We start from the raw sequence: 11,375 nt of genomic DNA on the forward strand, positions 1-11,375 counted from the left end.
AAATTTTAATTAAGTTTTAAAAACCCATTTTTTCAATTGGGAGAGAGATTTTGTTTTAATAGGAGAAAAATTCCCGCTTTAATTAGAAGTGCTAGAATTTGTTCTAATAGAAAAATAATTCCTGTTATAATAGGAAAGGAATTCCCGTTATAAAAAAAGATTTATATTTTTCAAATAGAAGAGAAATTTATGTTTTAATAAGAGATGACGTGAAATTTTAGTAGAGCTCGAAAAATATCATTGTGGGAGCTTTAATATTAAGATATAGATACATTTGCATTGGGCAACCTTGAGTAGCTTCTCACCGAGTATGTAACTATGAGGGGAAAATAGTTTTATGTGGAGATAACAAGTTGTTGCTTAGGGGGGTTCTGTGGTTGTCCGATAGGCTTCAATTTTTAGTTTCATTTTTATTTTATGCTTTTTTACTTTAATTATTTATTTTTTCATAATTTTATAGGTTGTAGGAAGAACTATCATGCACATGAACAAGAAGCATCCTTTTCAAAAACTTTGCATTTTATATCATTACTCTGTTGATCAGATTAAATCGAACAGAATGAATTATGGTACATTATGGCCTCCCTAAATGCAAGCAGGGACTCGAATGCTAGGAATATGAGCAAACACTACTGAAAATGGAGCAACTCTTATTGGCTCCACATGGTTTACACTTATTGGTTCTAAGAGAGGGATATTCCCAGATGAATTTACAGCCAGTATCCTGCCATTCAGCAGCATCGTCTGGCTGTGTAAGTCTCCGTCCTTTGCTGTAAGGTGGTACTCTTCCCTTGTGCTTTGTGTGCCTACAGTTTGTCTTGATCCTCTAGGTATTCGAGCAAATCTTGTTCTTGGAGATTTGTGTTCGTGATTCAAAGTCCATGTTCTCTTCGAGGCAGTGGTTTCAGTTGTAAGGTGTACGTTAACCGTTGTGTTGCCATCAAGATTGATCAGTAGCACAACAATTCCTTCCTATAAGATTTTCAAATTAGATTAATCAATCAGAAAGCAAACCTTCAACAATGGAAGTGTACCAAGTACGTTATGTTCAACTTACTGATTCTTTGGCACAGTGCCCATAAGCACGGATTTTCTTTGTCCCTGTGAAATTTGTTGACAAGACATTTCTTCCCATAAGTTGGTTCCAGAGAAGAGCACTGCAGACAATAAAAAAAGTTCAGTGAATGGGATTTATAACTGTGTATATATATGAGAACAGACGGTACAGTGCAACAAGAACCTGTAGTAATCGGGGTTTGGTACAAAAGTTGTAGTATCCAGTAAGCCATAATTCCCGCCAATTAGTGTTTGCCGGCAGTATGTTTTCGTACCATACTTGGATGCCATACCAAGCTGATCCAAGTACCTAGAATGACATTCAGAGAATCAACCCTTGAAAATAGAAAGTACACGATTTCCAAATAATTCCGTGTGCTTACCAGAAACTAAACACAAATGCATTCGTTACATGATTATGGCCACTGTTATAAGCTCCTCCAGCTTCACCAACCCATGCAGTAGCAGAGGTTGCAGACCTATCAAGAATATTCTTGAGGTCGCTGAATGTGTTCATCTCACCATCTAGATAGCTTGGATTAAGAATCTTTTCAACCAGGTGTGAATCTACACCTGCATCAACAAATAAAATGATCAATGACTCCAACTATACGAGAGTTCAACGCACCAAAATAAACTTTTGTAAAATAAACATACCAGGACCAAGATTGTATATGTGGTGAGTGACTATATCCAGCGAACCTGATGTTTTGTCTACGAGTTCTTTGTACCATTTCCCGTCAAAGAACCCACCTGGTGCTATTATTTGAGGTTTAGATTTGAAGCCCCTGTATATATCTTGTACAACTGAGTGGAGCTCGATCACATCAGAGGCGTACTGCGCTGCTGCAACCCTTGTCCCAACTCCATCACCACTCAATTCATTTCCTAACAAGCGAAAAAGGGGTTCCAAAAAGACTAAGAAACTAAATTTCTCATCGTAAAGAGTAGACTCCCGTTGACATATATACATTGAGAAAATAGAATCATCACTACATCTAAATCTAAGTATATAAATGTTCAAGTGGTTAGCCTTCAAGAACATTGGAGAGCTGGACAAGAACCAGAAAGTATCACTAAGCAATGTTATGATATGCAAGGTACAATCTCATTACAGAATTTTTTTACCTAGAATTGTGAAAATATTTATAAAAGCTGTCCTAAACATGCTGTAAATTTCAAACTGGCAAGAATCTTCAAATAGAATAACTAAGTACGTAGGTATTTGTCCTTGTGTGTCAGTTTTAGCTAGTTTTAAGTTCCCTCTACAGCTTTATGCAACAACGAGAGAAGTTCATACCAAGCTCCCAAGCGTAGATATTATAGCCTTTGTTGACGCTATAACGAATAAGAGACGCAGCATTTGTGGAATTCCAAGCTCCTACTGCAGACCCATCAGAAGCAATGGTTCTTCCGTCCAGTGCATTTAATCCAAAAATGATCACAGCCCTGAACCACAATTAACGATTTAGTTAAATGCATTATGTAGAATGTGTTATATATTAGATAGTAGTACAAAGTGACACACTACATCAAGAGAAGTGAGACATTTTACAGAAAACTTGTTACCCTGCTTGTTTGAAGAATCTGTTTAGCTCATCCCATCTAGGCATAGGGAGGCATCCTTGACTGAAGCTGAACAATTGCGAGTCATTTTTAATAAATTGGGTACATGGATGATTAGAATCCCCAACGTCATATATCACCTTATCTTGCAAGGTACCTCCCAACCTTAGCTTCAATGGTGAAAAAGCTGTAGAGAATTTGAGCACAAGAGAGAAGTTTATCCGCTTAAATGTCCAAGAAATTTGAGTAACAGAGTTATTTCAGACTATATATTGTTGAAGAAACACTGACCTTTGACGGCATTCAACAAAATATTGTTGTTGATATCCTGCATGGCGAAAGAATAAGAATTCAGAAACTGAAAATAACACCCCATGCCCTCTACCACAGTTAGTTGTTTTTCTTTTGATTGATAAAATGCAATTTCATTGCCATCAAAAGAAGTTTTACAAGTACACCAAAATGGATTACCCTTAGCAAGATACTAAGAGTCAATACCGCCTAACCCTCTAAGCAATAGTTTGATAGGGATCCTAAACGGTTTAACTCTCATTCTTTCGATCACGCTTATTGGTTCTTCGATTTATTTACGTGTACATGGACACACCGAGTGTGAAAAATTCTTGCAAGACACTCTCTTAATAATTGGACTAGTTTTGTTGGCGTTGTCTTTACTGGGATTTTTAGGTGCTTGTTGTCGGGCCTCCACGCTTCTATGGATTTATCTATTTATTCTGTCATTGTTGATATTAGGACTATTTTGTTTTATGATATTCGCGTTTATTGTGACTAATCATGGAGCTGGGAAAGCTATTTCTGGAAGAGGGTTTAAGGAGTATAGGCTTGGTGATTACTCAAATTGGTTGCAGAATCATGTTGTGAATGGCAAACATTGGGGTAAGTTCAGGAGTTGTTTGATTGCATCAAAGCTTTGCATGCGTCTTGGTGACAATGCTGGGAAAGCTAGTGAATTTAACATGAAGGACTTGTCGCCAATTGAGGTATATTAATTTGCCTACTCTTTTCTTGTATACTTTGTAAATTTCTAATACATTACATCCATCCCTAAATTTAGCCTCTTGCTTGTTATTAAGAATGTTTTGTATCGTCACTATGTAGTTTTGGTCACTGATAAATGTAAAAGTTTATTTTATTTGAATTTTTAATATTGAGAGAAATGTGAAATTGACTCGACCTGTTTTAGACCTCTAGTTCGCATATACACCATTATCGAACATTATATGATTCCTCGTTCAATTACTGTGATGATATTGTAAGAGTATCTTTATATATATATTATAGCTCTCCCCTCATCAATTGAGGGAGAGTTTTGAGAGTGTCCACGTGTTCATAAGTAATTACGATAAAATAGGGAACCAAAGCTAATTACGACTTACGAAAATACAGGCCAAAATTTAGGAAATTATACCGACAAAATAGGTATGCTAATTATAGCTCTCCCCTCATCAATTGAGGGAGAGTTTTGAGAGTGTCCACGTGTCTATAAGTAATTACGATAAAATAGGGAACCAAAGCTAATTACGACTTACGAAAATATAGGAAATAAAATCTTAAGGGTGCTATTAGGGTGGACATAAAATAAAAGATTCTCTTGACGGCTTAATCCAACAATTGTTTCATCTTCAACCAAAACCCGCCAAACCCCTTTTTGTTCAATCACTCTCTCTCCATTCTCCATTGCCCTTTTTTGATGCCTTGCGAAAATCTATCTAGCCATCCTGCATCTTCGGTATCTGCTCAAGTCAATATATTTCACTTTCCATTGAAAAATAATGGATATGTTTTTTAATTGGAATAATTTCTTGGTTTTGTGTATTCGTTCACTTAAGTTACTTCAGTTATGAATTTGTATATATTTTAAAGTTCTAAATTTTTTTGTTCCACCTAATTGATTTGATTTGTTGCATGTTTGATTCTTTGAGAAACTATTAATTCTACTAAGCAATGATTAATAGGTTCAAATGATGTTTTACTATCTATGTGCGCAAATATTTCATTGAATTAGTATATATATAAGGTAATGGGGATAGTGAACTATGACTGGTAGAATCTTTTTCACGTAAAGTAAATTGATTGAGTCTTAGACTTGGCATTAGGTGAAGCTTTTTTAATTTTTGTAGAATTGAAGTATTTTTTAAGCCATTTTGTTTATAACTCATGTTGCGTCAAATGGATCTTCAAAGAGAACTTGGTGAATCGGGTTGGCCCTTTGTAGAAGCTTGTGAGGAATGAATCTTTGCGATATTTGGCCAGCGTGAGCTACTAATTTATCAAACTTAAATATTAATTTTATGCTTTATTGTGTAATGCCTTGGCCCATATTATTTGATCATCCAAGCTATTAATAGAGTTTGAATTATAACATTGGCTTATTGATTTTGCTTTTAACAAGTCACGTATTTGAACATGCTCATTGTTGTCCGTGTCTAATGTATCTCTTTGGAGGAATTCTATTGTTAACGCTTGGTTGTGGTACTAAGACGAGGTTGGAATATCAATATTACTCTTCTTCTTAGGCATGTGCTCACGGAGAAGAAAATAATACGAAGCAAGAAGGCATATTTTGAATAGAAAATTGATTTTTTGTCTTAAGGGAAGTGTTTCTATTGGGTTTTGCATAACCGGGACCAAGTAAAAGTTTCAGTATATTTGATCAACGTAACAACTCTCTTTTATTTGGAGCCCTTTTTTTTGGTTATCCCTTAAGTGAGTTGCTTTCTCATTTCAGAAGGCAACGTCATAGTTTAATTGGTTGAGAGTTTTTAATCTTAAATATGTGTGAACCATAAGAAATCTTGCCTAGCTTTTGGAAAATGATAAATATTCAGGCCATCCTATTAAGCTATGCTCATAGTTTGAGGTTATAATTGCATCTTATTGTATTAATGGTGTGCATGTACAAAATTGTGGTGATGTACAAAACTAAGGCTAACCAAAAGGGTTGTTCTTACCTAATATCGGAATTTGTTAAGAGAGCTTAAAAAAAATGAAGCCATATATAGGTTAACATTTTATGTTCTCTACCGGAGAGTTGGGCGGTGTCAGTGTCAGAAGACTGGGTACATGAGACATATTACTGGGATTTTGTTGTTCATAGTGGGAGTCATGTTGTCAAGCTTAGAAACCATCATTACTTCTCTATCATTACCTCATTTATTTATTTTTCGATGAATTCACTAACTCATTTAGATGGATGATTATCTATGTTATTTGTTTGGTTTTAGTTTGTGTGCTGTGAATTTTGTTGTTGGCTTGATATATATTGTAATTAATCTTGATGCCATGGGAAAGTCTATAGAGCGGATAATGGAAATTGTGACGTAACGTCAGAGGCAGGTTAAAACACATGTGCAGATTGAGCTTTGAAATATCACCAACCATAGTGCCTTTGGCCTTAGAATTACACTTAATTTTTCAAGCATTAGAATAAAATACAATAAGTTTTTTTTTCCCTGGAGTTCTTGCTTATTTGAAATTTCAGGTAGGAAGCTAACCTCACAGGGAAATTTCCAGCAGCTTGAAATGGAAAACATGTGAAGTAGTACATTATACAGAATGGCATTTTATAATTTGATATCATTGTTTACCCTAAGGATTTGCCTTTTCCTTTCTAACTCTTGAACTTCTTTCATTTCATTTGCTATATATAATGGGTCTGGAATTATGTATAATTGAGTATATAATGCTAGAAATTGGTTAAGAAAGTGTGTTAAATGAATGAGGATATATTGTCCTTCTTAGTTCTTACACCTTTTACCGATGAGCAATTATTAGGAAGTAGGTAATAGCCTACCAAAACTTTTGTTTTAACAGAAAAAATGGATGTATTCATAGTTTGACATTTTGCCACGCACTATCATAAAACTCATATATTTAAGTGGGTGCAGACATGAGTCCAAAACCGGAAAGTAAGCAACTGGCAATATTATGAAATATTAATTGCTCAAAAGTTTACAACGTTGTTGCTACAAAAGGTTGAGAAATGCCCTATACGGATTCCCAAAAGTCAGTGATTTATTATTTCTACTAAAGTTGATACTATACATTGTTAAGAATCGGAAGTTCATACAATAGAGTTCTGTTAGAGTTAACAATAAATGTTTTTTCCAACTATAATAATGATGCTTACAATTTTTCTACATAGTTCAGAGGCATTTAGATCCTGCAAAAAGAGATTGAATGGAGTATTTGGCTTATTGATCCGACAAGTAGACAGTATCTAAGTTTCACATTACTTAAAGTTGGTAAGACATTTTGAATATTGAGTCTTAGCTTATTTTTCGTAAGTTTCACATTACATTGACAATTGATTATGTGTGATTTTGATATTTATATGGTTTACCGAACCGTAGTTCTTTTTTACCACTATTTACTAAGCTTATGGTTCTGTTTAGCAGCTAATGTGATTGAATGATGGATTCAACATGGAGACAACAATAACACTCACAAAGGAGGTAAGAATTTATGTGACTCATTTGATGCCAGTATATTTTGAATTGGAAATGAAGGAATGACCTTCTTATAACTCGCATATGCATTACTATTTGGTGGCCTTCTAAAACTACCCATTGTGTTGATTTAGTTATGTATCCACTGGAACAAAATAAAAGGAAGTCCTCTAGCTCATATCCGACTTACCTCATACCTACTCTAGAGAATCATATTGTTGCATACATCATTCGACATGCTCTAATTAAATAATCTGATTTAGTTCAGGTAGTATTGTTTTTTCTATATTTATGTAATCTCTATTAAAATATTTGTTTGAAAAAAGCCTCAAGTTAGAGCTTCCGCCTAAGGCCTCGCCTTGGGTTGAGTCGGCCCTGCGCATATGCATATTTACTTGCCTTTCATCCTTAAGGTATTGCAACCGTTTTTTTTTACATGCACGACACCATTTTTTTTCTTTTATTATTTATTAATATTAATCCTCTTTTTCCCTGTTATTTTTATATTTTTTTTAAAAACAAGTCCTTCAGAGTTTACATTACTCGCTTATTTTGTCCCTTTACTAATCTTATTTTTGTCACTGAAATAAATGTTGTCACTCCACTCTAGAAGGTCAAGTACGTACCTATTATTTGCTCATTTTGTAGTTATTTTTATTCTTGAGTTACTCCATGTTCTACACCTTTAAATTGCGGTCACTACTCACCTTTGGACTTTATGACCAGTGAATATTTGACCCTCAATTGGACTTGCCTACATATTAGTTGATTAGTTTAACTACTTTTTGAGATTGCTTATTTTAGTTACTTTTAAGAGCTGATGCATGGTCTTGTTCTGCCTATGGTTGTAGTGTATTATATTTGCTTGAGTCAAGTCTTTGTTGATTTCAAGTGTGCAGATCCCACAAATGTTGGGCAGTTGGGCTAAATACTTATGTATGTATTGTGTAGTGACTTGAAATAGGTTATCAATCACTTAAAATAGATTTGGGACCCTTATTTATGCCTCATATTTGGATCAGGAGATTTGAACATAGACTAATAACCCATGGTGTGGTAGAGATGTATCTTGAGCCCCATTGTAATGCTTCACTTTATATGGATTTTTGTTCGTAACACCTTACTTGAGACAACTTTTTGTGTTTTACACTCCTCTCCAAACAACGTTTTCTCTCATTTTTGTGTCTTATTCAGTTGTACAATGTTTCTATTGCTTTTTTGAAGATTTCTTTTAACTATTTTATCATTTGAGGTTATGCTCAAATCAGGAGACCCACAAACTAAAAACTGGATGCAAGCAACCGAGTTTTAATGTTCCTATTTCTCATAAGATAACTGCTAGCTTGCTGTTTCTTCTTCAGCTCGTTAACGTAGTTTTGAATGATTTATTTTTATAACTGGATTTATTTGATGACTGTTTTTTGTTTGTTGGTTTTTTTTTTTGTAGCTGACGTTGGGGCAAGTAGTGAGGCAGAAATTGTGTGAAGAAAGAAAGGTAATTTGGTTTTTGGTTCGATTTAGTTTATTTTGGATATTGCATTGAAGAGTTAGATTATTTTTTGCCTTAATGGATGTAGAAAGCAAAGAGAAATGGGTTAGTTTAGTAAGTCTAGACTGTTTTTCATTTTTGACTTCTTGATTTAAATGGATTATGTAGATTAGTCAATGCTTAAAGGAAATATGTTAGTATCATGTAAGTGTTTAATAGTGTTTGATATAGCTCAGAAACTTGGGTTACAACATTGTGTTCTCATATGAGAACAAACTAGAAAAGGAAGCTTCCACTGTGAGATTGTGATATATGAGTCATTTACAAGTTTATTTGTCTTAGGTCCTTGGCTTAAATTGTGAGATACGTATTCTCTTAAATGCAGTGGATTTCCAATTTGGCTCAAATTCATTCCTGGTATCAGTTTCAAGACAATGAGCCTTTCAAGATTAGGTGTTTAAAACTTTAAGTTCCTTTCCCTCTCTATATACTGCTCTTTTCCCCCTTTTTAATTTGGTTAACTTATATGCAGTTTTACGATTATACGATAGGTTGCAATGGTCAAATTTACCAAAAAAAATGCAAACGTGGTGAAGGCAGAAAAGATGTTTGAATCTCAGGGGAGAAACATCATATTTTTAAAAACCTCTTAAACTCAGCCATGCCTCTGAGTGTGTATCTATAGTTAGAGGTTTTGGAACAGTGTCTTCATTAGCAATGTTTGGAATAGAGTTATTAATATTCACGTAGACAAAGCGCTGCAAGGAGATACACTTCATTTGGCATATAGGTGTGAATGTTGCAACACTCCTAACTATATATGAAAGGTACTATTCAGTGTTTCTTTAGGGCTTGGGATATATGATATATGAGTCATTTACAAGTTTATTTGTCTTAGGTCCTTGGCTTAAATTGTGAGATACGTATTCTCTTAAATGCAGTGGATTTCCAATTTGGCTCAAATTCATTCCTGGTATCAGTTTTAAGACAATGAACCTTTCAAGGTTAGGTGTTTAAAACTTTAAGTTCCTTTCCCTCTCTATATACTGCTCTTTTCCCCCTTTTTAATTTGGTTAACTTATATGCGGTTTTACGATTATATGATAGGTTGCAATGGTCAAATTTACAAAAAAAAAATGCAACATGGTGAAGGCAGAAAAGCTATTTGAATCTCAGGGGAGAAACATCATATTTTTAAAAACCTCTTAAACTCAGCCATGCCTCTGAGTGTGTATCTATAGTTAGAGGTTTTGGAACAGTGTCTTCATTAGCAATGTTTGGAATAAAGTTATTAATATTCACGTAGACAAAGCGCTGCAAGGAGATACACTTCATTTGGCATATAGGTGTGAATGTTGCAACACTCCTAACTATATATGAAAGGTACTATTCAGTGTTTCTTTAGGGCTTGGGGAAACAAGTATGGATATATATGTTTTATTGCAATTTTTATGTTGTTGCTACATAGATCCTGTGATGTAACATTGTTTTCCCAACACTTGCTTTTACAACAGATCGGAAAGTTGTTTTTTCATTTAGCTTAAAAGATGTTATTAGTGGCTCTAGGTATGAAAGATACAATAGCAAACCTATAGTCCTGTCTCAGTTAAATGACATAAACACCACTACCACCCTATCTTAGTTATATTGCAATCAATTTTATAAATGTTGTTTTCCTTTTTAACAATCACTACTACAATCCTCTATTTCCTATTTCTATTTTATTTAATGTCTCCCTTTTTGAGTTCTTTGTTGGTGCTTTGATTATCGGCTTCCTTAATATTTTCGTAGATCAAACCGTTCAAGACCGTTAATGAATATAGTATACCATCACACACACACACACACACACACACACACACACACACACACATATGCATGCCTAATACATTATTTACTAGCTTGCTTATCTACTGTTGGTTACTTTTTTTATGCTATTATGTAGTGCGGTTTTAGACTTCTATAGTGTTTGCATACAAATACCCATATTCACCTACTATTGTTTTTTCTTTTATTTATTTTCTTCAATATCACAATTGTCTATACTGACTGCAGGTGTACATCAACTGCTATTGCTACTGATTTGTCCCTTGGATCTAATGCTACTAGAAGTCTAGATGGATTCATTTCTTGGAAGTGCATGGTCTCGACCATCTTGGCAACATCATTAAGTATTTTATGCTAAGTTTCTACATTAGTCACTTCCCATTAGAAGGCAGATACGGGGAAGCTCACGGGAGTGTATAGGCAATACAGTTTGTCAAAAGTCGAGTCAGCAATAAGATCTAAGTCAACACTACTTTTATTAACTATACTAATATTATGTGATATGGATTTAGGCTTCTAAGCTCCAACTCATATTCTACTTTAACTATACGATTACGTAATAGTGTTTTGATATTTCTTTCTGATGAATAAGAAGAAATTTTTTTTTTGCTAATTCATAGATTTTCATTTCAGTTCAGAAAGTTTTGCTCTGTCTATTAATTTATCGCTATTAGTCTGTATGTAAACAACAATTAATGCAGGTGTAGGGCGTGCCATTCTTTTAGCTACTCAGGCGTCTCCCATTTCAGAATCATGGTGGGTATTGTTTATATTTTGATTCTTAGATTCTTATATCAAATTGTTTCAGAAGCTATGTGGATTTACTTATTCTATAGTTAGAAATTGATTTTCATATGTCAATTAATGAGGTGAATTAAGAATGCAGGCCATTCTATTTTGAAATATATGTATATGCAAGTCACTTCGAGAATAAAAAATTCCAAAGTGTGGAAAGAACCTATTGGTTT

General features: G+C 34.2%; 1 protein-coding gene and 1 long non-coding RNA gene across 2 annotated transcripts; one reads left to right on the forward strand and one right to left on the reverse strand.

The window, feature by feature from the left end:
- Nucleotides 1-570: 570 nt before the first annotated feature.
- LOC147521669 (heparanase-like protein 3) lies at nucleotides 571-3,055 on the reverse strand. The gene is made up of 8 exons (XM_086579961.1): nucleotides 2,914-3,055; nucleotides 2,626-2,809; nucleotides 2,357-2,505; nucleotides 1,714-1,944; nucleotides 1,440-1,629; nucleotides 1,241-1,366; nucleotides 1,058-1,157; nucleotides 571-972 (listed from the first exon to the last, which is right to left on the reverse strand). The coding sequence occupies exons 1-8, from the start codon at nucleotides 2,996-2,998 to the stop codon at nucleotides 586-588; spliced, it is 1,452 nt and encodes a 483-aa protein (XP_086436087.1). The 5' UTR covers nucleotides 2,999-3,055; the 3' UTR covers nucleotides 571-585.
- Nucleotides 3,056-9,526: 6,471 nt separating this feature from the next.
- Nucleotides 9,527-10,946, forward strand: LOC147521670 (uncharacterized). The gene is made up of 3 exons (XR_015205702.1): nucleotides 9,527-9,584; nucleotides 9,688-9,963; nucleotides 10,636-10,946. It is a non-coding gene; the product is annotated as an uncharacterized LOC147521670 (long non-coding RNA).
- The last annotated feature ends 429 nt before the right edge of the window (nucleotides 10,947-11,375 follow it).

This window comes from Coptis chinensis, chromosome 1 (assembly GCF_015680905.1).
Source record: "Coptis chinensis isolate HL-2020 chromosome 1, ASM1568090v1, whole genome shotgun sequence".
Lineage (NCBI taxonomy): Eukaryota > Viridiplantae > Streptophyta > Magnoliopsida > Ranunculales > Ranunculaceae > Coptis > Coptis chinensis.

Excerpts from the sequence above, each read along its gene's own strand:
- LOC147521669 (XM_086579961.1), bottom strand. The coding sequence starts at position 2,998 with ATGGGGTGTTATTTTCAGTTTCTGAATTCTTATTCTTTCGCCATGCAG. Across the intron at positions 1,367-1,439 it reads GCATTTGTGTTTAGTTTCTG|GTACTTGGATCAGCTTGGTA; the intron begins GTAAGCACACGG and ends ATGTCATTCTAG. Across the intron at positions 1,158-1,240 it reads CCAAACCCCGATTACTACAG|TGCTCTTCTCTGGAACCAAC; the intron begins GTTCTTGTTGCA and ends TATTGTCTGCAG.